Source organism: Amphiura filiformis, chromosome 19, assembly GCF_039555335.1.
Source record: "Amphiura filiformis chromosome 19, Afil_fr2py, whole genome shotgun sequence".
Classification (NCBI taxonomy): Eukaryota; Metazoa; Echinodermata; class Ophiuroidea; order Amphilepidida; family Amphiuridae; genus Amphiura; species Amphiura filiformis.
In genome coordinates this window covers 1,435,815-1,463,461 of record NC_092646.1, presented here as the reverse complement: position 1 = coordinate 1,463,461, position 27,647 = coordinate 1,435,815, and the positions used below count along the sequence as shown (strand labels likewise).

General features: G+C 41.9%; 1 protein-coding gene across 8 annotated transcripts in view; it reads left to right on the top strand.

The window, feature by feature from the left end:
• The first annotated feature begins 15,177 nt into the window (after positions 1–15,177).
• The window catches only part of LOC140140789 (connector enhancer of kinase suppressor of ras 2-like), a 79,674-nt gene continuing 67,204 nt past the window's right edge, over positions 15,178–27,647 (top strand). For all 8 annotated transcript variants that reach the window (XM_072162539.1, XM_072162541.1, XM_072162542.1 and 5 more), the window contains exon 1: positions 15,178–15,361. In XM_072162539.1, coding sequence (XP_072018640.1) covers positions 15,304–15,361 — 58 coding nt within the window. In that variant the 5' untranslated portion in view covers positions 15,178–15,303. The remainder of the gene's footprint in view (positions 15,362–27,647) is intronic.

The window sequence follows — 27,647 nt, the reverse complement described above, 5'->3', positions numbered from 1 at the left end:
TGTCGGTGTGCGCCACTGGATGCTTTACGTCCAAGTGGTCCTCGCTACTAGAGTTTTTACAATAATGGACTCTACATGTCTCGTCCAATTATTTTAAAACGTTATTTGGGCCGGGTTTTGCCTCAAAAGTGGGGGGGCAAACTGGGGCGGGGCAAGAAAAATATTGCCCGTAGCGCCGCCACGGAAAAGGGGCTAAACGGGTGTAAAACTTAATAACATTAGGCCTATTAGTGTTGACATTTTACAAATTATGTTTTATCTTAGGCCGCCTATAGTACAGATTGAACTGTAGACCTACTTTGACCCCCCCTATTGAAACCCAAATGACTGTACCACTGCACACAGTGTCTTCGACCCTATATCTTCATGGCAGGAATCGCCATGGTAGGTTAAATCCACAGCCACGATTAGCCATTTGGTTCAAACCTTTAAAGCTCTTTTAAACTAATAATTAGTCGAGGGACATAACTAAGGCTACTTACAATAGCCGGGTAATCGATCTTGGTTGTGCGTGATTAAGCTTGTATACCCCATTGAGGTCAATGGTCATCGACTTTTATACTGCCTACAGTGAGTGCAGCTGTACTACACGCTGCACGCTGTAGTCCATAACAGGACCAACGCAATATAAAATGGTCAAATTTTGAGTTCAAAGCGCACGGCCAATTTTCAAAGCGCATTCTAGCGACTATCATATCTGTTCAACACGTATTTCCAAGTTTATGAGACCAAATCTGGTTTCTTGAGAAAAAAATCATGACGGGAGATATTCATCATTTTCTAACCCGGTATCAGAAGATTTTCGTCTGATATCAAAATCATGCATAGCAATTCACGTGTATCGATCCCGTGTATTCATTTTAGTGTCCTCTTCTGCACCAAATAATTATTAGCCCGGTGTGCTGCAGGTAGCAGGCCCGCCGCACACCGACATCGCCTGGCTAATAATTATTTGGTGCAGCAGTGACATTAAAATGAATACACGGGATCGATACACGTGAATTGCTATGCACGATTTTGATATCAGACGAAAATCTTCGGATACTGAGTTAGAAAATGATGAATATCTCCGTAAATGAATTTTTCTCAAGAAACCAGATGTGGTCTCATACACTTGAAAAATACGTGTTGAACAGATATTATAGTCGTTAGCGTGCGCTTTGAAAATTGGCCGTGCGCTTTGAACTCAAAATTTGACCAAGACTCTCAATTTTATATTGGGCTATTCCAGATAAAACATGCACCCCCCCTATAGAGGGCAAAATGTTTTTTTTCTAAAATGTCTGGAATTCCAAAGCATACTTGAGGAAGAAACCTGGATTTCCGGCCCTGTTTAGTGCATGTAAAATCTGGAAATCCATGGAGGGTATAGAGGGTTTTTAAAATTGTCAAAAAAAGTTGGAATTTTCAATTGACTTACCAAAAAAAATCTGGAATTCCGTTGCCCTCTATAGAGGGTTTCTAAAGATACCCAAATAAAATGTTGGCATTTTTCAATTGACTAGCAAAAAAGTCTGGAATTCCATGGAGGGGTATAGAGGGTTTTTAAAAATTATCAAAAAAAAGTTGGAATTTTCAATTGACTTACCAAAAAAATCTGGAATTCCATCGCCCTCTATAGAGGGTATCTAAAATTACACAAATAAGTTGGAATTTTTCAATTGACTACCAAAAAGTCTTGAATTCCATGTTAGGGTTTTTAGAGTTATTTTAGGCGTGTATAGGTGTTTATTGTTGTAAAGGTTACATTATATTTGCTTTATCTGCATTTATTCCAAGTCATCTATGATGTTTTACATGTATAGGCCTAATATAGGCCCACCACCAAGGCGTGTGTTTGGCAGTAACCAGGCCCGTACGCAGGGGGTGCGGGGGTGCGACTGCACCCCCCCAAATTTGCAAAAGTATACAAAAAGTCCCAAAATTGAAGCAAAAATCAGGTTTTTTATGGTTTTTTGGTCAAAAAAGGTCCAAATTTGGGGGGAAAAGTCCACATTTCACAAAATCGCCCCCCCTTTGGAAAAAAGTCCACTTTATCAAAATCAGCACCCCCCAAAAAAAATCCTGCGTACGGGCCTGGCAGTAACGTACGCAGGTTTTCAAAGTCTGGTTCAGGGGTCTCGATTCTCTGACTGTTTTAAAATTTAATAACTAATTCCCCAGTTTCCCCCGATTGGGTGCATTATTTCCCCGAACTTTTTTGACAAAGGGGGGCACATCCCCTGTCCCTTTGCGCACGCCACTGGTGTTGGTATCCTAGGTAACCACTAAAATTAAGCTTCTCTTTTGTGAAGGGTTGCTGTTCTCCTTACAGGTTTTCAATAACAATATGTGGTGTGTAGGCCTACTAGTTTCTATATTAGGCCTAAAAAAATGTTTGATTGGCGTAACATAATTTTAACATTCTTGTTAAACCGGGTCTTCAGGTCCATGAACTGAACCACACAAAGGGACGCATACTCTGTCGGCAGCACACATTTCGAACTATAAAAGGATTGTATTGTGAAACTCAGTTTCTTGCTTCAGCTCTTTCTAAAAATCATTCGGGCAAAATTCTTTCTTTATGTCCTTAATTATTCTTTATTTATTCCTGTTCTTTCTTTCTTGAGGCCTAGATCTTTTTACCTTACTTTACAACACGAATATTGTTGTATTGTCAATGGAAGTCCGTAGAACATTCGCCTATGGCGCTATGGCCATGGCCCCTTTGATATAACTGGTATTTTAGACACAAACTTAAAGCGCCCTCCCACAAAATTCCCACCAGCAAATAAGGGCATGCACACACCCTTAATTCTTGTTGTGATTTTTAGAGGAGGTAGCTCTCTCTTTGTACATGAAATTTACCCCCAAGGCAAAGGAGCCATGTGCGCCATTAGGCGAACGTTTACGGTACATAAGAATTCAAACTTTCTTACTTTTGTTTGAGCTGAGACTAAAATACCTAAAGCCTCAAATGTTGTTTTTATATTAAATACATACCTGTATTTGAATGAAATAGATATATTTATAATAGGCTGCATGATAAATACATGAAGCCACATCAAGTAGAACGAGTGCAACCTTGCTGCAGTACCTTGTACTACGCAGGTGCTCCTTTGTTAAAAGGGAATTCCCTGATTGGGGAGTGGACATCAAAGAGCTCATATCTAAATTCGTTGGGGACTGTTACTTTATAAAGTTTCAACGTCCGTATACATACGACATGTAGCCTATGAATAAAATACGACATGAATCAAGTAATTGACCTAGTTCTTTCCTTGCCCTGTTATAGCTATTATTATAAGATGAGCTCAAAGTGTATATTTCTACATTTTGAGCTCAAAATATTTAATCAATGATAATAGGGATATCATATGTCTATACTGTGATGCGCATGCGTTGTGTGTGGGGGTGTGGGCTGTGGTAGCGAGTGTGATGCTGTTTTAAACAAATAGGCCTATAAAACAAAATCTTTCGCACAAGCTAGAATGAAGAGTGAAGACCCAAGTCGGGCTGGGGATCACCATTGCAGGGGATGAACCTATCAACCCACACCACTCTTCGTCATACATAAATTCCCCCAGCCACATTTCCCTAACATAATATGAAATTTAAAAAAAAAGGAAATTTAGTTCGGCAGAGGTGGGGCTCGAACCCACGCTGCACCGCTATCATGTATACAGTATCGACATATTACCAGCGCCTGTACCCTGTTTACCGCTCGGCCAACTGACTTGTTGGGGCCATCTTGAAAATTTGAACATATAATCACAACTTCAATTACTTCATTACTTCAACATACCACGTGACAAGCAAAGACAGAAAACGTCATACTGCAGTTACTGTCCATTTTCCTATACACAATACACAGTGCTCTTACCATTGACGCGTAACCTCTACAAATAGCGTACGTTAGAAGTATGGGTAATTGCCTAGTTAACGTCGGTGTGTGAAAATAACCGGCCAATTCTAGAAAATATAGTTTTGTAACATGTCCTAAATTTTTAGCTAATTTAGATGTTTGGAAATATTTGTACTTTGGTGTTTTAGGAAGGATATGTAAACGACAGATAACACCAAAAAATATGAAGAAATTATTTCCAACCCGTGTTAAGTCTGCAAACCACCATGCTTCTCATTTTCAAGAACGCTGGTTAACAATAAGCAGAGTATTGTCTCATTTCGTAAACAAAAGCCCACACAGAATCGTTCTCTAGCGTTCGCTTTATAATCGTTCACCCAACTGAAACTATAATACCAGCTCATTGCTCCATTGTACATGTAAAGCAGAAACATATGTTGTGTGTATTTAACCAGAGAAGATATGATTTAATCAGTTGAGCTGTTTTCAATGAGTGTTATCTTGGTTTAATAGCTTTTAATGGGGTTTAAGTCCTGCAAAGGTCGTGGTGAATTCCACTGTAGACATGACTGCATCATGTACCATATTTTGGAATTTTATCTGCTTAAAAACATTAATGTGTAGAGCTACCATTAGGCCTATTAATATTGTTGAATTCTCAGGCGCATACAAACAATACGAGGGGCCTATGATACATACACAATTCATTTCGTGCATGCACATGCCCTGCAAGGTAGGGAGCCTAGCCTACCATATTTCTTGTAAGACGGTCTGGATTCGTAGTCCACGTAGGTCCCCAAAGTTCTTTCAGATATTAAAAGATTAAATTCCCATAAAGACGAAACAGTAATCTTTAGTGGGGACTTACGTAAATTTTACATAAAATTTCCGCCATCAATTCAGTGTTAATTTTTATTATTATGCCTCCACCGCGAGGCATACTGTTTTTGCAATGTCCGAGCTTCCGAGTTTCCGAGCTTCCATGCTTCCGTGCTTCCGTCCGGATGCTGTATCTCGGGCATGGATGGGCGGATTGACTTCAGATTTTCAGGATAGGTGGGTCATGGTCAAAAACTCTGGATACTTTTTTTTGGGTTAGGTTCAAGGTCATATACTGAGGTCAAAGGTCATTTGAGGTCAAATTACTCAAAACTGTCGTATGTGCTTCTGTCCGGATGCTGTATCTCGGGCATGGATGGGCGGATTGACTTCAGATTTTCAGCATAGGTGGGTCATGGTCAAAAACTCTGGATACTTTTTTTTGGGTGAGGTTCAAGGTCATATACTGAGGTCAAAGGTCATTTGAGGTCAAATTACTAAAAACTGTCGTATAGGCATGAAATTTGGTGGATACAGTCAACATTTAGAGCCAAATTTTTGGAAGGTCATTTCGGGGTCATCCGGGGTCACCCAAGGGTCATCTAAGGTCAAATTACTAAATATTGTCTTATGGGCATGAAACTTGGTGGGTACAATCAACATTTAGAGTCAATTTTTTGGAAGGTCATGTTGGGGTCATCCGGGGTCACGCAGGGGTCATCTAAGGTCAAATTGATAAAATTGGTCGTATGGGCATGAAACTTGGTAGGTACTGTCAACATTTAGAGCCAAATTTTTGGAAGGTCATTTCGGGGTCATCTGAGGTCACCCAGGGGTCATCTACGGTCAAATAAATAAAATTGATCGTATGGGCATGAAACTTGGTGGGTACAGTCAACATTTGGAGCCAATTTTGGAAGGTCATTTCAGGGTCATCCAAGGTCACCCAGGGGTCATCTGAGTTCAAATTACTAAAAATTGCCATATGGGCATGAAACTTGGTAGGTACATTCAACATTTAGAGCCAAATTTTTGGATGGTCATTTCGGGGTCACCCAGGGGCCATCTAAGGTCAAATTAATAAAATTGGTCGTATGGGTATGAAACTTGGTGGGTACAGTCAACATTTAGAGCCAAATTTTTGGCATGTCATTTTGGGGTCATCCAGGGTCACCCAAGGGTCATCTGTGGTCAAATTACTAAAAATGGATTTGTACACATTTAAATCGCCCCATGGTGGAGGCATCCCATTCGACGCTTTGCGTCGAAAACCGCGACGTTTCTAGTTCAGAAAATATTTTGGCGTATATAAAATTGAAATAAATTCTCTGCTTCCTAAACCACATAAACTGAAGCATGATTGGGTATCACGAATCGCTATATATGATGTACAGTTAATATTCAAATATTCTTTTACACATTATGATGCTTCAGTTTTTACACAAACAAGAATTTGTCTTTAAAAAAGATAAGTTCACGGATCAGGTGTACAGTACATATACTTTGAGCTACTTTGGTCTAACATTTAATATTCATATCTAACCTACTCTGCACTTATTCGACAATAAATAAGTGATATGAGGCTTAATAATGATACTGCATGTGTCTTGACTCTTGACTTTTTTTTTTAAACCACATTTTGCATTTAGTTTTTTAAGCCACCTCGAAGCCACTTACACTACAGGATCTCATTTTGCATTTAGGGTTTTTATTGCGTTGCAAAGTAGCAAAACTTTCTGGCCCAATTCGTGACTGGAAAAGGCTATCCCTCTTACAACCTATCAACAGGTCTGATTTCTATAATGAGGTGTCACCGGGTTTCATGAGATAATAATACCAAATCTAAACACCATGAAATTCAATACATCACAACCAAGCTCACATTGGGCGCCCCATTCCGTTTTTAAAGGAATTTTTATTAAGCCACCTCCAGGAAACAAAGTTGGCTATAAACTACGAAGTATAAAGTCTAATAAATAAAATAAAATAAATAAAATAAAATGAAAATTGTACATGTATGCAAGATGCCTTATTACTAAAGTAAACAAATTACACAGCCATTTGCTCTTGCTAGTTTTTGTCAGGGTCAGGGATATTTGTCTCATAGTCCTGCTTTTATGAACACTAATATTATACAGGTTACTACACGTACACATGGGTTATTACAAGAGTCAATAAACATTTGACCAATTAACTATAGATAATGGACTTAGTTTTATGCAATGTAGTTATATTGAACCTTTTCTGAAGTAAGTCGCCTGCTGCATAGTTTTATTTACAGATGATATGTTTACTTTGTGATTAGGCCTGACCATGACTTGCTAGTTTGATTAACCAATCAGTTATGTGCATTGTCAGCATGTGATGGCTATAAGCCAATTGCAAACATATTTATAAAAAAAAGGCTAAAAAATTCCTACACTGAGCAGACTCTTTGCTGGGTTTAAGGGCTAAATAGTAAGTTGTCATGTGGGGCAAGATTAGATAAAGGCAAACAAACTAGGGTATGAGATATTAGGAATTATTTCCTAGCCTCTTAACCACAGGGTTGGGCTATATAGCTATTCAAGACACAGGGTATGTAAGGGATAAACTGTGCATATGAGATGTGGGGGCAAATGGCATCATTTCACTGACATGAAAAAATATTTCATTGAAAACCCTCCCACTTAGCTATTTTAAAAAGGTAATCACTGCTAATCAGGCTTCCTCAGCATATCACATGTGTTATGGTATTATTTTGCGAATTGCCCCGTGGTACTTTATGGAGGGGAGACTTTTATTTAAATACGAATAAAGGACGAGTGGCCAGTATTCGGTAGGGTCTACATAGCTTTACAAATTCAGAGTCTTGCAATTATGATTTTAGAGCCAAAGGGGTAACTATATATTATAAAATTATAAAAGGTTAGAAAGTCAGTATTAAAAGCAAGTCAGTAAGATACACCTCTACACTACAGGCTGCACTCCATAGTAGGCCCACAGCTAAAAACGACACTGACAGAAAAAAACTTAAAAAGGGGAGAACTTTTTCATTTTTATTTTTTCTACAATGCAAAATTGATCATTAAGAGGAGGAAGCAAATTGTATTGCCAATATGTTAACTTTAATTTTCCACTTTTATGCAAGAAATAAAAGAAGAAGATACAAATTCCCTTTAAAAGGGGAAGCCAGCTTCAATGCAGAAGAGGTCTTGTAATTAGTTTAGGTGGAAGGCATTTTTAGGATCACTCTTTTTTATGATCTATCATGTTCCATGACAGTCCGGGATGACAGTCCACCAAACCAGGTGGTGGTCGCATTGCATTTTCATCGTCAACCGTGTAATTGAATGGGATTATTTTTAAAATTTAAAACGCTTGAAATTTCACAAACAAATAGGCCTATATGTTAATAAATAATATAAATACAAGCTAAAACCATGGGGGTTCGATAATGAACCCCACAAAACTAGCCGAGTATTTGGAAAATGCCATACGGCCGGGCCGTTTCACAAGCTGCCGGCTCTATCATGCCATTCGCCGCCTGCTCCAAACCATCAATGATAAGAACATGCACACAGAAAAACCAAACATTAACTCCTATAACTTCATGTCAACTCTTTAATTAATTACTCCAAATTGTTCTGTCTTTTTGTCTTTTCTGCCTTTTAGGCCACCCTTAGCTCATTATTAATATAAAGAAATACACTGCAGTTTTTAGTTAATTGGCTAAAACTGCCATCCTACTTGCCTTATACATGCACATTAATTTTATATTAATTTATATATTAATTCGCAATTTATACATAGCACATTATAAAATGTATAAAGACTGATATTGTTCAATAGGCCTACATGTATATCAATTGTACCCATATCAAAAATAGGCCTTGAAATTACATCGAATTTTTCCTGTTGAAAAGACAAAACTGATGTTTAAGATATCAATTATTTCATAAATGACATTTTGAGTCATTTTTATCCATAAAACGATACAGGATATAGGATATTTTTACTTTGACTTTTAGGTCCATAAAGGTTTTAATCATGTTATTATCAATACACTCACATCTCATGCTGTGTTGATCTCCAGGAGGTCTGCAAATGTAAATCTAAGAACGCCTGATAACAAGGATACTATCATTTTCTTTCGTTGATATGTTGTGGAAATTATTATAGGCCTGGCATATATATAACTTTTAATGTTATATTTCCTTCAAACCATAACTTTTGAAATTCTCACTCGTTTTCATTCGTTGAAACGGCAAAGCATACTTTCTTTTTCTTACAAATCGAATAACAGGTCTTACATATATATTTTCACCATAAAAAGTTCCGCAAAATAATTCAAACCAATGCTAGTACCCCGTAATCTCTTTAGCAAACAAAGACGATCTCCGATTAGATAGCCAGCTCTTAGCTGGCGAAAATCAGAATCCTCAAAGGGGCAGGGACAGAGTTGTTGTTGTTGTTTTGGCCAAATAATAATTTTATTGTTTTGATTACGTTCGATAAATTTGGTTTTACCATAGACCATTTATCTTTCCTATTTTGGAGATTATAAAAGACATAATGTACGATTTTGGTAAAATTTTAATTTTGTTCTTCTTTTTTGTCAAAATTTACTATGATTACATAATATTACTGCTACGGTACTAGTAATACTTTATCTGTCAAGGTAGACTTCTCCGTAGTCCACTTGCCCATTTTGCATACTCTGGCCATTACATTTAAGCATAAAACTATGATTTATATTGATTTGTGTGCAACTGATAGATTTTCACATCTGTATCTGATCTTTTCAGTCACCGCACTCCCTCTGTTAGCTTCCAGGATTTTCGGGGTTCGCTATCAATAAACTGGAACTTCCAAAATCAGAATTGTTCAGTATTAAAGTGAGCCATTATAATTATGCAAGATAATGTTGCATTCAGTTTACTTTTATTGTCACTAATTATCTGATATTTTTAACTCTTACTATTGAATACTTTAATTTTAATAAACATCAGTATAATTTTGTATTCAACGAAATGGGTTCATCATGACTAATAATAACATATTTTTAAATAAAATTCGACTATGGCATAGTCTACTGTCAAGGGGTCTTCTGATCATTTTAACCTGAGACTAGTAAACCAACAGTCTCAGGTTTACTAGTCTCAGTTTTAACTAAGCGAAAATAATGAGGTAAAAAGTAAAAAACCGACTTAGCCGCTTAACTGTGGAGCTTTGGGGATCCCAGTTTTATTATAAAACCTCTAAATTTTACTTTGGAGGCTTAGTCCTTTACATGGTATTTCAGATAGCATTGGGCAATTACAATCATGTAAGAAGTGCAAATTTGAGCAAAATATGCAGCAAATGATAGCTTTACTGTAATACCAGAAGATGGGAGAAATATCTCTTTTGCTGATCAAGCAGACCCCCCCCCCATCCAAAACAGCCTGGAGTGACTCTGCATGTATTATAAACACAAGTGTGTATAACTTTGTTTGCCAAGTCATGGAACCTTTAATGTGTTTGAAGAGCATAATTAATATCCATGGTTAAACAAACAACCATGAACAAGATCTTGTTCTGTTTAATACATGTACTGCTCTGTGGTTTAGGTTGTGCAAATTACCAGTTTCGTTTGATTTTGTTTACTTACGTTTTTTTAATCTCCATGTGTTATTCAACCTTTTATGTTCACTCAGCATGCAGGAGAATTTTAGATGTGCTATAAAGAACATTGTAGGCTTTACAAAAGCAAAACTTTAATGATAATTATAATGAGTAGTAGAAACGAGATGCAGGGTATCTTAATATTTTAATGACATTATCAATCAAAGTTTTTTCCTCCATCCCTACACAAAACCCAATGGCATATAAATATTTAAATTCCTCATCAAATTTATAATATGCTAATTAATCACATCCCGTGAATAATAAAATAATAAAACAATAAAATGGATGATATTTGATATTACCATATTTTGCATAACATCAGAGAAGATGAGCTCATCTTCACATGTATTTCGATTGAACATCTGCATTTTGTTCCATTCAAAGAACAGTAGTTTTAGCTAGTACGATATTGGATTCATATAGGCCTATCCCTCAGATGTTATCAACTCAGACAATCCATAGAGACAAATTCGTCTGACATTTGGTTTGTAATGGAACATTTTCCAAATGCAAAACATGTAAAAAAAACTCAATGTCCGGATTTTTTTAGACGGGGAGCATCATTTAATATAAATCATTTTTAATAATAGTATAATACCAGTAATATGCACTTCTTGATTTATGCTTTTGGATTTTTAAATGTATATTTAGAGTCCCTCTTTCAAATTTTATATTGAGTCCCTCTTTCAAATTTCAAATTATACATGTGTAATCTCGCTATATCATAATTTGCTGATACTTTGGTCAAAATTTACATTAAAATGATCAGAAAAAAACTATTATTGTCAAAATTTCTGTTTTGGTGTCATGTTATTTATTGTATTTTTGGCGACAAAAAAAAACCCACCCTATTCTACGGGCGGACCTTTCAACTTCAAGTATAGGGTCGGGTGTTTTTTGTACTTGTATTTCTAGAGAGAGGCTATCTTGAAATTACCATAAAATATCACCAAAATCTGAAAAATTTTTTAATACCAACATATTTTCTATGATTTAAGCAAAATAAATGTGTTTTTTTTTAATTCTCAAAAACACAAATTCCGGGTCGGTTGGCCCCGTAGAGAAGGGTTTTTTCGTAGCCTTTGATACTATTAATTTTTTTTTTTTTAATTTGCAACATTTTATAAAACTTAACAAAATATTAACAAAACTGATGCTAAACTTAAAATTTGTATCCATCATTGAAAATCAATCAATTCCGGAAATTAAACCTGTTATTAAAACCCCAAGCCACGATGGGTTAATTTGTTTTTAATACACAGAATAATATTTTCCCTCAGTTTATTAATACGGTAGCTACCTAAATCTGCTAAAATAAAGCACACAGTAAATTTGGAAACAGATAACACTTTGTACTGCATGGATGAAGTGTGTGTGCACTATGTGTGCAATGTCCCATGAACAAACAATTACGTAATAGTATTGACTTTTGTTGAACTTGTGAAAGGTCAGTCCAGAGAGTTTCTCTGCTGTTACTAAATTACTGTTTAAGTGGTAATTTTCGCGTATAGTTATTGTCGCGATTTGGAGTTACAGAGACATTTTTGCAATTGTTATTTTCGTGATGCTTAGTTTTGCCCTATACTTGCAATACATTATTATATATATTCGCGAGGTGTTAATTTCGTGGATGGAACTCCATTCGCGAAATCCGCAAAAATAAACCCCTCACGAAGTGTGCTTGCTTTCTGTGAACTTGTTTTCATTAACTTAAGATAGTGCACTTGCTTTAAACTGTTTCTTTACTCAATGAAACTCTCATTAATTGAGTAAAGAAACAGCTTATTTTCAGGCAACCATTTTCTTGGGGGTGACTTCATCACTGAATCTACACCCCCTGTGTGAGAGACTGAAGTAATGTCTTCCATACAGGGTATATGTCTTTCAACTGGAATAGCCTAAAATGTGTATATCATATACCTGGTATATGGCCGGATTTACCTTTTGATGGTCCTGTGGGCAAGGCAACATGATTGTCGCAGATCTACTCACTCAAATGGTTTTACTAAGATTGCGCGCAAAGCGCGGCAATTTGGTCTAAAATAGGCCAAAAGGGAGATGCAAATTGTAAATTGTGTCACAACATATCTGTCAACTGAGCAGGGGAGGGGTCTGATTCGCCACCCTGCGACTTGTTTTCCGTCAAGTTGGTGTACCCTCTTTTTCTTTCCTACTAATAATTAGGGCTTACTCAACAAGAACTGAAGAATGTTGGTTGTCATGGTCACTTGGGCTGTCAATCATGATGATTATAACTACTAGTACCACCAACTTGGGGGGGGGGGGGAGAAAACGCCCCCAACATACATTATGCACATACATAATGACAAATTGCATTAACCTGGAAGAGAATGGAATTCCTGATATCTATTTGCACAAAAGGCTGGAAATCCCGACAAATTACTAATAAAACCATCTGGAATTCCAGCACCTCAATGGACAAAAATATGGATTATTTTATTGACCAGAGGCAAAAAAGTCTGGAAATCCAACCAAGGATAAACACAATAAACCTGGAATTCCAAAACCCTCTATGCCTTCAGACTAACAAAATGGTGGAAAAATCTGGAAATTTTGCGCCAAGCATAGGCAAAATAGGCTGGAATTTGGAACAGCATAAGTAGAATAGGCTGGAATTCCGAGCCCCAAAGACCACCAAAAAATCTGGATTTCCGTTGCCCTCTATAGGGGGGGTGCATGTTTTATCTGGAATAGCCCATTGCGTTGGTCTTGTATGGACTACAGCGCGCAGCAGGCTATAGCGGCACTCACTCAAGTGGAGAGAGTATAACCATTGACCGCAATGTCGTATACAAGCTTGCTCACAGAGCGAGAAATCAATTACCCTGTCTATGTCAGTAGCCTTAGTCAGGTCACTTCGCTAATAATATGCATCTCATAAGGTCCGAATAAAATGGTCATGGGTGGCTGTGGATTCAACCTACCATGGCGATTTCTACTATGAAGATATCGGGGCGATGTCACTGTGCGCCGTAGCACTTGTCATGGCCTATGCCTAGGTCTAGTGAATGATTCCCGGAATGATTCCAGAAAAATACAGCACTAGGCCTATAAAAATTCAACAAATGAAACATAAAATTAGTTCTAACTGGTAATAAAAGAAAAAATTAAATATTTTTACAATTTGAAGGAAAGGGTAAACTTTGTTTTCTTACAATAGTCACAAATTCTAAAGACTTGATACAAATTACCAAATTCTTGCATAATTACCAAATTATTAAAATTTGACTTCCATTGCCAGTAGGCCTAAGGACTGTCTAAAGGATTAGCATAGGCTTAGGAACCGGGGCTTGAGGGGGCTCAGCCCCCTCCATGTGCAGGGGCTGGAATACCTTTCAGCCCCCCCACTAGTAATCATAAGGGAGTGTTCATTAATACTTTGGTAGGGGGGGCTGGTCTTCCTCAAATTTTTGCTCGAAAACTTTTTTGACCCCCCTCCATGGACCGCTAAACTTTTGACCCCCTCTTTGACCATAAACTTTGTTGACCCCCCCATTATCGTATAACAAATATATACTTAATAGTGTTGTTTCCAGAGGTGTGGTATCTGGGTCACATGTCATTGAGGGAGGAAAATGTTTGAAACATTCCAACATTCCCGGTGGGACAATTGTGCATGGAATACAAGCACAAAGAAATTTTCATTTTATACTTGTCCCAAATCAGGGTGTTTATCTGATTTTACAGGGATAAATGAAATAGAGGATTTATTTGGAGGTTCAGGCACAGCAGCATAATTTGGATTTGTGACTCAAATGCGCGCGATCCGCGCAACAAATTTTGCCATATGGAAACTTGAATGGTCAAATATTGTTAAAATTGGAACTAATTTATGCAAAAAGCTAAAATGGTCAAATATGAGATTAATTTGGTCACGCAAATGCACAGGTATCAGTTTTGGCCATCAAAGACCGTGGCACCTGGGCCTGTGCCCACTGTGCCCTATGGTAATCTACCCATGGGCCTATGTGTACAAAATAATTTTGCAATGAGAAATAGTAAACTGAAGTGTGCAGTTTACGTGCAAAGAAATCAAAATTTCTTGATTTAGTTGTATTTTGATCAGATTGGTACATAATCATGTTTGCAGCCTACTTTGAAGAGATACACAATTCTATGATAAAAAGTGCCAGTATTTCTTAGCCTAACCCAGATGTTGCATGTTACTGATCATCTTTAATTTTATATGCATGTGTACACTAAGTGCCATCATTTTTTCAAACAAAAGCACTGAAAACCCCAAATTGCTCATGTTAAAAGCGATGTATAGAGATGTATATGCGGGCGCCAGCGCGCGAAAATTTTGGGTTTTAAAACGGAAAAGTATTTTGCCCCCCCCTTTTTCTACCACCTTAAACTTTTTGGTCCCCCTCTTTAATGTCCAAAACTTTTTGGCTCCCCCTCCCTTTTACCAGCCCCCCCACCAAAGTATTTCTGAACACTCCCTAGGTGAACTTAAAAAATTGTGATAAAACGGAAAAGGGGTCTTTGTGACCTATATTTTGAAAAAATTTCTGACAGACCCCCAGTCGGGCTCCACAATTTTTTAAAAAGTTTCAGCCCCAATCTTCCTATGAATAGGATTAGCTGTTTCATTTGGAAAAACGGGCTAATAAGTAGAAAAACGGGATAATAAGTTATCATATTTTTTTAATCCAAGATATTAGTGCCGTGTTTTTCTGGAATCATAGGGAGTAGGCCTCCTCCTCCTCCACCCCTCCTCCTCCTCCACCACCCCTCCTCCTCTTCCACCCCTCCTCCTCGCGAACGTGTCTGTTTAAAACAATTTATAAATGTCAGCCCAGTGCAAAACTATTTCACAGCTGATTGAATGCGAAAGTGCGTTGACTTCTTGTTATGAACTTCGATGGAGTGGCAGTGCACTTCCATTCCAAAAGTAGTGTATTTCCCTGAGACCGACAGAACAGGAGAGGTTTTGTTTTGAAACTGAAAGCGATGTACCTCTCACAATGTCAAATTTGCAGATTCAACGATGGACGGCTAAAGAAGTCGCCGACTGGTTAAGAGGTAAATATATTGTTTGATTACAGTACGGGAAACCATCCTCGGCCTCGCATGTTGCAGTCATGCTCCGTCGCGCCGTCAATGGCCGCCGTATGTTTTGACAGCTAGTAGTAGCGCTGTTGTCGGTGGATACAAATCTCTTGTCATTCTCTTTCTTGCAGCATTTTTGTAAGGATTTTATGTTTTCACAATGCACAAGACCTTGATCGTGGTGTTGTTTTGTTCAGATGAGATTGTGTGCATGTAGATGTCATGAACCTTTGCACGATCATTTCGATTTTTAGATTTGCCCACCCATTGATTGGGGTAATACTAATACTGAACCCGGAAGTGACCCGCGGAAATAACCGTGGACCGGGCGCTGGCGAGAAGGACAAGCCAAAATTACAGTGGTTGTAGCCCGGGATTGTAGCAAGTTGTACAAATCAAGCTGGACATGCTGGATTACAAAGGCTAAACGGAAATGGATTTTAGTTTCCAATTGCAATTAGACAAACTGTTAGTGTTAGATACTGAACAAAAAAGATTCATGAGGTTGCTTTCATAGACATTAAAAATACATGTTCAAGTTCATATTGCACTGGTCATGGACATGGTCCAAGGTGTTGTAGTTGCTCAAAATATTATAAAGCAGTTAGAGATCATGTGGAATTCATTGGTCTTGTCAGGAATGATCAGGGACTGGGTTACTTTACAATAAAAGTTAAACAGTTCTGCTCCAGAATATGACAACGGAATACTGTAACTCAAAAGGCTAATGAAATGAAATGATTAGTTTCCCGTCACATTTTTTTTCAGTGAACTATGACTGAGGTCATGATATCATTATTCATTAAAACAGGTATATGCTTAGATCATCATTACAGACATTTTGCAAACAGATTGAGAAAAGATTTGAATTTGTTTTTATAAAAATGAAAAGAAATTTGCAATTTTTGTAATCACTAGAAACATGATGAGGCAATCCTTAAATTTCCATTATTTACCACATCCTCTACCCCCACAACTAAAAAACTGCTGATTATGATCAGCATGGGATGTCAGAGATTTTGAGAGTTTCAATTTTGATTATTTCGATCTCAATTTGAAGATAATTGACTTTTTTATGAAAATAATGAAAGTTTTGGTCAAATTGAAAAGGTGATGCAGGCGGGTGACGGGAAACTAATAATTTCATTATATAGGCCTAATCCGGGACTTAATATTTCATTAAAAGCATTGACACAATGTACATGTATACCTTTAATACCCCTAAATAATGATACAGATGACAATTCCCATAGGCTTACGCATGGACAAACATTAACTTGTGCCACATTCGTAATTTGCATTCTTTCTCCTGGTCAACTTTTCACCAAATACATGCAGGAAGACGTTGTTTTAGGACGCAACAAAACTTGAAACAGATTTTTTAACTGTGACAAACCAACCTTGTTTTTGGACTTGGTACATGTAAAATGAATGTTTTAAACTTCGCAACAAAATAGCGACTTCTATATACCGTACTTGTTTCATCACCACATATGTGACAGGAGCGGTAAAGTTTATCATGTGACTCATATGTGATGCGATCAAGCAAAATGAGTCTGATATCAATCCAAATCAAAATTTTGTTTTCAATCTCATTATATGAGCCATTCTCAGAGCTTTATTTTGCTGAAAACCCCATCATAATTAGACAATATGGTTCCAGTGATATGTCCATTTTAGTGTTGCTCAGAACAATAAAATACTTGTAAGAAGTTGAATGAGCACTATATGGTTATATCTCAAAATCAATATCCCCGACATCCGACTCATTTTGCTTAATCACATCACATGTGTACACCTACACTTGCTACTTGATTGATTTTTGATTCATCAAAAATAATTGATTGTTTTTTAAACTTTTTTAAATCTAGTATCTATAGTAGGTACAAAACACAGAACATTTTGATTTAAAATGATTTAATTTTTTCTAATTGATTGTTGAAGCAATGTTTCAACTGATTGTTGCTTTTGAAAATATGTGCATCTTTATAGATGAGTATTACCATGATTATCAGAAACTACAATGAGGATAATTTAATAGCACTTAAAAAACATGTTTTTATTCTTTTTGCACATAACAGCGTATATTTTTAATGGTGGAACCGTGGAATTCTATGCAACTAATGGTTTTAGATATGTACATGTGGATATATCTCTAGCTCAACGACTATAGACCTTTTCATACTGAGTGATCCCGATAAAACCGGAAGCATGAAATAATTTCCCCAATCGCGCGCGCATAAAAAGTACCTCTTCAGCATCATGTACAGTGCGAAGTTCCAATGTGTAACAGGCATGATAACTACGATGAACTTTCGACGGTCAATTCAGGGACGAGAGAGGTACTTTTGCCAAGGATACTCAACGTGCAATCAAGCGTGTGGTGGTAGTGTTGCGTAAGAGACTGACTGTTGAAGAGGTGATGCACATAAACAAAACGTTCTGTAAAAAAAATTTAACTGACAAAAAAATTACGGACATTTGTCCATCTCTTTCTTAGTATCTTATTGTGAAAAACTAAGTAGCTGAAGTGTTGGCTAAATACAATGTATGCCAGGAAAATATTTCTCCTGGTGACCCCATGTTCACATTGGCTTTAAAATAAGCTGTATTTTCGCGCAAAAGGGTGTCGTAATTCATGACATTTCTTGTCCGCCAGTTTGGGTACAATTTGACCCCCTAGCTTACTGAATAAATAGCGTGGTTTTCAGAACTTTTCCGATCTTGATTTGAAAAGGTCTGTTAAACTGATGGATGGTGTATACATGTGGTGGTGGAAGCATGATCAGCTTGATGATAAATTACATCCTTACAATTACATTGCATCACAGAATCATGCTGTCCTTCCCATCATGCCTTACTTCAGGGTTGTTCATGTTGTTGTCAATGTGTATAAAAGTCCTATTCAGTGATCCCAGCGCAAGTGTAAAAAAATTGTTTATAAATTCCTCACGGGTAGATGAGGTAGACTCAGTACACCGGTCGATCTTACCGCTTCCGATGTTGATTAAGATACTTCTCAGATCGATCCCGAGATGCGGAAAAACCAATAGTCATTTTGTCCCACATAAATGAATAAATAACAAAACCCCCGATCCCCGAGTGGACTCACCCATTCGGTGACGTCACACACGATAATCATCCCTTATCCTCCTTGGTTTCTAGATGAGATAGACGTGTGGATTTTTCTTTACCAACGCTAAGTATCATTACGAACCAAAGGACGAGATATACAGTTTGTTTGTTACACCTGAGGTAAAAACCAACCAGTATAGTACGCTAGGGAGATAGTTTTGACGACATTTTTCGACTAGAAAAGTGACAAAAACGATCCAAAAACTTAGCTTGTATGAGTGTTTCCGTTCGTATACGGAACACACGTTCAAAATGGCCGCCCTTAGGACGCCATTTTATTTTTGTTCTCACGTAAAACAACTATAGCAGACTAGTAAGTTACAATAGATGTTTGTACAGTACTGTGTATACATGTATGGTGAGTGATTATCGCTATGTTTATGGTGTGCTCTATCGTTATATCTTTCAGTACGCGTCTGATGACGATTTACTGCTAAGAGTTCGGTGGGTTTCGAAGGACCAGCCTGACAAATCTATACCAAAAGGTTTTCAGTTTTTCATCCCTTTGTATATATATTTTTATATCATACCACTACATCAGCGACAGCCACTGTGCGTGTGGGTCTGTTTATTGGGCTTGAGCTTGTGTTCGGGGGGGTAGTGCTGTACGCTCCCGATTACTACAATGTCCAGGCCTTGTCAATCATGCCCTGCCCTTGTGGCAGAGTGGGACCCGCATCCACTCTGCTACACCCACAGGGATTGCTCTAAATCAAATAAGTGTGCTTCCTTTTGCATAGGCTTATCGGACATCCACTTCGAGGATTTAGAAAGTAGCGCTCGTTTAGGTCTTCGACACAGACAGAAGACGAAGACTAAGAAACAGAAGCCTACAGGTAAGATTGATATAGTAGGTACTAGCGCGGCCGGCAAGGGCCACGCTTAAGGTAACCTCTGGGGCTCCGGTCCCGGCAAGCAGGCGGACCCTCCGGGACTGCTAGCGAGCCCGAAGGCCTAGCAGCCAGCGAAAGCACTGACTTAACGTCTAAGCTAGTAGCAGGCAGCAGGGCGGTACTTGCCCTAACAGGCGAGTACCAGTCTACCAGTGAGATCTCTAGCGAGTTTCTTGTAGGTGGACACCCGTCTATTGCTGATGAACGAGCGGGTCTAGCACCCATGAAGTAGCCGGGCGACGGACAGTATGCCAAGGGTACCCGGCTTGCCTGGGTTGAATCTCTAGCATACAGCGTGCAAACGGACCTCGGGCTTGCCTCGCCGGTTCTGTAGCACGCAGCGTGCCAGTGGAACGACGGGCTTGCCTGGGTTGATCGACGGCACGCAGCACGCCTTTCGTTCCCCGCAAGGGTCGAATGAAAACGTGCATGGGTTTAGCAGAGACGATACCGGGGCTAACGCTTCGGGTGTAGTCTTAGCAGAACCAACTGGGGTTGTCACACGGCAGCGTTCCATGGCGGGACCGCCGAGTGATGCCCTGGGCCTTGGAATGGCTGCCGGCTGTCCTCCGGGACTGGCTAGCGGCTATACCGGGGTTGGGCTCGCAGTCTCTCACGGGACAGCGACCCAAGTGCAAACGGGGGCAGCTACCGAGACGAGCTACGGCTCGACTTCAGTGGTAGCCACTATGCACGCGCCCATAGCTGCCGTGAGTGGTCCGCCACACACAGCGACCTTGGGCGAGGCTCAAGAGGTTAGGGTAGGTAGTTTGAACAGCCTGGCTGATCAACAACCCACTTATGTCCTCGAGAGCCAGCAGAGCGTGGGTGATCCATTACAGTCAATGGGTCAATTACCCTCTTATGATCGATCACTATCTATTCAGCGGAGCATGGCTCCATTGATTGATACTGCCTATTCAGGTAGCGAGGTGACTGATCGAGGGTATACACGCTCAGCTACCCGTGATACTAGGCAAGCTCCTTTTAGCCAAGGGACAGCCAGTATGGCGGGGTACCCATACACACGGCTTGATCCTTTAGCGGGAACGCTGTGAGGCATGGGTACAGTGGTACGCAGCCGGGAGCCCTACCGGGCACCTACGCTACAACCACGCAGGTACCGCAGTACTGCGTCCTGGTTACCACAGTCTCTGTGGCAACAGGGGGAGGCGGTACTGGTACTGCTGCTCCATGGGGTTTCCCTGGTGGCGGATCCTTTCAGGGTCAGCTACCGACAGGGTATGCCCGTGGTATCCGCCGCAGGGTGGTTTCTTCCACGGTCAGCACCGTGGCAAGTGCCGCCTAGCGTTGGGCAAGCAGTACCACCAGTTGTTACCCAGCCTGGGCGGCGAAAGTGGCTAACCCTGATACAGCTCAGGGTAGGCCGCTGACGCTGCTATGGCTAGGGCGACAGCAGCGAGAGCGTCGCGGATCCCGGGTGCTATAGCTAGCATCTCGGGGTCTAGCGGGAGTACTCCCTCTTCTGCTGGTGTTCAGTTGGCTAGCCACACGGTGGCGACACCTCCCTGTCCACCTTCAGATGCCCGTCGTCAGATCTCATCCGCATAAGAGAGTGAGTCAGAGTCTGAAGGCGAGGGCAAGGAGTCGGAAGATGAAACCAGTAGCGACTCACAGTCTGATGAGGCTGTGCAGCTAGCTTCAGGTATCCTTCCCCCGCTTCCCCGTGAGGAACTCGCTAGCAATGGTCTGCCTGCGGACACCGCTGAGAGCCGTGTGGCCCAAGGTTTGGGCCTGGCTTTCTCTCAGGAGGAGTCCGTTCAGGAGGACCAGGGCATCTTTTCAGTAGGATGCCCAGCTAGCTGGCGTCCCACAAGGGTCGCCTGCACTTGCATTCCCGGCGGACCTCAAGGGTAGGTTTCAGAGGGCTGTCAGGCTCGCTGGAGCTTCGACGCCGCGTGCTTGCACGCTTCCACCGCGTGTTTCGCAGGAGGACTACGAAACCTACCTCAGGGTCCCTGACATGGATCCAGACGTTGTTAAGCGCCTGCCGCTAGCGGCCAAGGCGACGGGTCGTTCTCCCCCAGTGGGAGGAGGAGCTAAAGCTCATCGATAAGCGAGCACGCCGCTTATCAGAGTCTCTAGCGTCGCTACCACGCTTGCCGAGCACCTCGGTAGGAAGGTAGCGAACGACCACGGGCAACGTCGAACTCTTCCATGAGGTTAATCTGTTAGCGGTGCTAACAGCTAACCTCAACGAGAGTTCTATGGGCCTAGCCCATAGGATGTCATCTCGCCGCCGGGAGAATGCCTGTCTGTCCCTCCAGTCAACTTACGGCTCCGACTTTGCTGAAGCAATGAAGAAGTCAGACTCGGTGGGACAGGGGCTACTCTTTGGACAGGCCTTTTGCGCCACGGTGGAGGACCGGGCAAAGAAGGCCACCAATGAGAGCACTCTGAAGAAGTCAGAGGCTGCCCTGACCAAGGGAAGGGCAGTTAAGAAGAAGCACAAGAAGAAGAAGTCTTCTAAGCGTTCTTCAGCGCCAGCTCCGCTTCAGCAGGACGCCGCACCACAGACTACACCCGAGCCCGAGGCTACTCCAGCACCTCCCAAAAAATCTGGGAAGCGCAAGAGTAGTGCTGGATCGTATGGCAAGCCCCCTAAGAAGAGCCGTTCTTCTAAGGGTGGCAAACCAGATCGGTCCTGAGGGCACGGCGGTCGACAGTCCATGCCGGCAGGTTTGGACTTCCACAGGGATTCCCCTGTGGGCGGCCGCTGTGCATTACGCCCAGAGATGGCATGCCATCTCACCGGGCGCCTGGGTATTGTCAGTGGTCAGTGGGGGTTACAGGCTGGAATTTTCCAGCCACCCCTCGTGCACCTGCACGATTCAGAGGTCCACAGTAGTGCCGCCAGACGGCCCCAGCGCCGGGCACTACTGTCAGAGGTCACTCAGCTTCTCACGAAGCAAGCGATTGTCCGGTCCACCCCCTTTCACCAAGGGGTTTTGGAGCACTTTTTCTGGCTCCAAAGAAGACCGGCGATTGAGGCCCATTCTGAACCTCAAGCCGTTGAACGAGTTCATCAGGCCCAAGAGGTTCAGAATGGAGACTCTCGCTTCGGTGCTAGCCTGCCCCATCAAGGGTATGTGGGCGGCATCGCTAGATCTCTCGGACGCATATCTGCATGTTCCGATCGCACCTCAAGATCAGAGGTTTCTACGCTTCAAGGTACAGGGTCAAACTTACCAGTTTCGATGCCTGCCATTCGCTTGTCCACCTCCCCAGAGTGTTTACACTCCTGGTCAGGGCGGTGGCAGCGCACCTGAAGCGCAGGGGAGTCAACATGTGTTGCTACCTGGACGATTGGTTCATTTACGGACGCACCCCACTGGAGACACAGTGTCTCGTGGAGTTAGTAGTCCGTGACGGTGCGGGACCTGGGATTTCTGATCAACGCCAAGAAATCCAATTTGGTCCCGACGAGACACCACTATTCTTAGGGGCCCAGATCAACCTCAAGGAGGGATCGTGGCGCCCTCACCCGAGAGGGTGATTTAACATGGCGAGGTGTGCCCGACTCTTGGCCGAGTCAGAGGGGGCACCCGCTGTGGCATGGATGAAGGTTTTGGGCCTTATGGCCAGTATGGTAGACCTCGTGCCGCACTGCCGCTTTCACATGAGGCCTATACAACTACACCTTCTAGCCTTTTACAGGCCCAGTCGTCACCCAATATCCCTCGCGGTTCCGATGTCGGAGATCGCGCGAGAGGAACTCTGGTGGTGGACCCATCAGCCCAATTTGACTCAAGGTGTCAGGTTTCTGCACCAGCGGAAAAAGGCCACGTAGTGACGACCGACGCGTCAAAGCTGGGCTGGGGGCCACATCCACGGGACTCAGTCTCGGGCCTATGGTCGGCCACGGAGACGGAGTTCCATATCAACCTTCTCGAACTTTGGGCAGTGGAGAGAACTCTCCAGCACTTCGAGAAGGTGATCGTGGGATCTCATATCGTTGTCCAAACGGACAACACAACCGTGGTGGCCTACCTCAACAGACAAGGGGGCACCAGGTCACCACGGTTGTGCCTGCACGCACTACGCCTGATAGGGTGGTGCAAGGCCAGGCAGATTACGTTGAGAGCGATGCACATAGCGGAGGCACCAACATCCTCGCGGACGATCTGTCACGAGGAAAGGTGTCGGGACCTACAGAATGGTCCCTTGCTCCGCAGGTCGCCCAGCCGATCTTCGAGGTGATGTACCACCCTCGATAGATTTGTTCGCATCTCATCGAAATCATCAGCTGCCGTGTACTGCTCAAGGGTCGCAGACCCACAGGCATTCGCCGTGGACGCTCTGTCCGTAGACTGGGGAGGAATGACTGCTTACGCTTTCCCCCCGATCTCACTGCTCGCAAGGGTGGTGACCAAGATCGGGAGGGAGGATTGCAACGCCATTCTGATAGCACCGTTCTGGCCGAAACACCTGTGGTTTCGACCGATGGTGGATCTACTAGCGGCACAGCCGCGAGTACTCCCCCGAAAGTTACCAGATCTACTCCGGATGCCCGGAGGAGAGGTACCAAGTCTACCACTAGAGCACCTGCAGTTAGCTGCATGGCCCTTATCAGGGAACGGCGGCGGAGGGAGGCTTTTCATCAGAAGCTGCTTCTCTCATCGCCAGGGGTAGACGAGTCTACCCTCCGTCACGTATAGTCAGCGCTATGGCTCCCTACTACGCATGGTGCGATGAGAGAAATACATCTCCAACTAGAGCCCCTGTGCCTCTAGTGGCAGATTTTCTGACAGAAAAGTTCAGGTCAGGACTTCAGCAGGCAACGATAGCCAACTACAAGTCAGCCATTCTCTCGATTCATCGGGATTTGAAGAGGGTCGACTATCAATTCAGATGGGTCCCTAAGTCTTCTTCTCGACGGTATGTTCAACGAGCGCCCGCCGAAAGGAAGGTGGTCCCTCCATGGGACCTCAACACAGTCTTGAGTATATTAAGGGTCCCCTTTGAGCCCCTGTCAAAAGCGACCCTTAAATACGCCACTCTTAAGGCGGCCTTTCTTCTGGCGTTGGCCGGGACGGCGCTGCTCGGAGTTGCACGCAGTCTCAAGTCAGCCTCCGATTTACTAACAACGGAGCGACGCTGTTTCTTCGCCCGGATTTCCTTGCAAAAATGAGCGAAGTACATTCCGACACTCGCCCCTCTTCCTACCCAGTATTGGGCAGGGTTCGTCAATAGCCGAAGACAGGTTGTGGTGCCCGGTGAGGGCGCTACAGCACTACCTTGGCCGAACACAAACCTTAAGAGGGGCTCATGACCGCTTATTTATCACCCACGCAGAACCGCACGGTCCAGCCGCTAAACAGACTCTGGCACGGTGGCTGGTCCAGGTGTTGGTGGACTCGGGGCGGCAAAAGACGCCGCCCCAAGGCCCACTCAACCAGATCTATCTCATCTTCGTGGGCCTACCATAGGGGGGTCCCCATTGAAGAGATTTGTCAGGCTGTGTCCTGGAAGACCCCGTCGTCCTTTTCCACGGTTTACTACAAAAACGTAAACCAACGACCAGGCGATAAGTTCACCAGGGCTGTTCTGGGGAGATAACATGGTGGTTGGGTATCAGGTGTTTTGCGGACAATCAGAATTCCAACATGGTAAGAACCAGTGTTTCTATTCTTAACCACTGCACTTTCAGTTCAGGGGGTTTTGTCTGTTCACGTAGTCTTTCTGTTTCCCGGCCGTGAGGGGGGGAAATAGTTTGACCTCGCGATTACCATGCTACCCACTCTCCCGATCCTTATCAGATGCTGGCCAATCTTGTACCTCCATCCGTCGGTTACTTGCTAGATCGATCTTTCAGATGTTGATGCAAGAAGTATCTTAATCAACATCGAAACGGTAAGATCGACCGGTGTACTGAGTCTAGTCCCAAACAAAAATGTTTGGTAGACTCATAACCGTGCGATCTTACCTTTCCGATGTTGATTATCCCGACCCCGCCGCCCTACAAGTTTGGCCGAGTAGGGGCTGCCCAAGTCGGATAAGGGATGATTATCGTGTGTGACGTCACCGAATGGGTGAGTCCACCCGGGGGGTCGGGGCGTTTTTGTTATTTATTCATTTATGTGGGACAAAATGACTATTGGTTTTTCCGCATCTCGGGATCGATGCGAGAAGTATCTTAATCAACATCGGAAAGGTAAGATCGCACCGGTTATGAGTCTACCAAACATTTTTGTTTGGGACTATTATTGGTCGAAGCATGATTTTCATTGTCTAAATCAATTTTGAAAAATTACACTTTGATGTTTTGCAAAAGTTCTTTCTACAAATCATACATTTTTTGTATACTTTGAAAATTTGCTTGATTTATTGTTGCTTATATGAGTTATGTGCATTTGACATACATGTACAAAAGTGGTGTTGTTTCATCCCTCTTTGCAACATGAATCAAATGGAACATGTTGTGGATTACCTACATGTACAAACAAAATGGGTTAGAGAACAAATAAAGACATCTTGGAAACAGTTAAACACAGGAATATGGAATTGGGCAGGGCACATCTGTAGAAGAAAGACAACAGATGGACAAGGACAACAACAATTACTGTATGGAGACCTACATGTATGGTGGGAAGCAGGAACCAGGAAGACTATGCAAGAGATGAAAGATGAAAGATGTTAGATGACCAATAATGGAGTTCAGTAAATTGGTTCAGCAAGGCTAGAGACAGAGCTATCTGGTGGAGACAATTAAGCTGAGGCTTTCGTCCAGTAGTGGACCAACAATGGTTGATGATGATGATGAAACATACCATGCTCGCAACCAGGATCAGCTCGGTACAATGGGGCATTTTCCCACCAAATATTTTTCTTGCCCTCCCACCAGTTTGCCCCCCAGGCCCCCACTTTCAAGGCAAAACCCCCAAAATTCACAAATTTCCCCTTTTTTGCGGCAATTTTGGGCAAAATCCTGCACCCATAGAAATAACTTGCCCCCCCTCCCGAAAAAAGTACCTGGTGCCGCCACTGACCAAGCACCAAATAGTTTCTGGTGCAAAACATGAATACCTCCAATTTTTTCCTATGTATCAATTGATATTAAGATGGCAGTCGAGTCCTCTTGTTTAATTCTGTGCATTGCATCATGGGAAGTCATGACATTCTGTCTTGCAATTACGTCTTCCTGTCTAACCTATTTATAGATGTAATTAAATTGAGTCTTTAATAAATTAATAGAGTCAGTAAGATGACCAGCATATAAATGACATCAATAAAAACAAGTCGGTTGTAGCGGAAGAAATCTGCAAATAAAAAACAAGTCATTTGCATCCAAATTTAAATAGTAATTGCCTGCGAGGATGTTCATAATTGTTTTAAGGATACATGCTACTCTTAATAGGTGTGTATGTCTTGCGTAGATGTGTGGCATGTAAATGATTTAATGAGGAGAAATGATTGCTAAAGTACATGTATGATGAGTAACGGGGGGGGGGGGTACTCAGTACAAATGGCCATTATGGGGACATGCCACAAACATGGGTAGCATTTTCGTACTTCCGTTTTATCAATGACTCCTTTTTCGTGACCAATTTTGATTTATGGATGGGTCCTTTTTTTTCCGAATTTTTTTTTAGTTTTTGAAAAATAGCCCAATTTTGCTCAATCTAGCCAAATTTTTTGAAATTTCGCTAAAATTTTGGTAACAATTTGTAAAAAGTAAGACAATTAGGGTTAAATTCGGCCAAAAATTTAGACTTTTGGTATGTCGATGGGTCCAAATTTCAAATTCCCCCCCTCCCGAGCCTGAACTGCACACATTTGCTGGACCTCTACATCAAGGGTTCTCAATAGGCCAGATGCTGCCTGCTGACCAATGGCCAGTGGTTGGCCCTTGACCTTAATGCCGTACACCCTTTTTTTTGGATAAGGAAAGAAGGAAGGAATAAAGAGAACGACGTTGTTTGTTTTTGTCAGGATTCAAACCCAAAACCCCTCGCTTCCCAATCAGTAGGTTGGTGACCGGTAGCCACAGGTATTTCACTGGCCTGGCCAAATGATACTTTACGGATATCATCATCGCATCAAGTGGGATGTATGCATAATAAAATTTTATTTGATGAAGTCTATCTGTCACTAATTGGAGAAGGGTGCTAATTACAATGTATATAGGGTGATTGGGTGATCGTACTAGCCTTCAAAAAGGGTACACTTTTTGTCCTCCAGCAAAAAATATTTTACTTTTATGAAAGAAT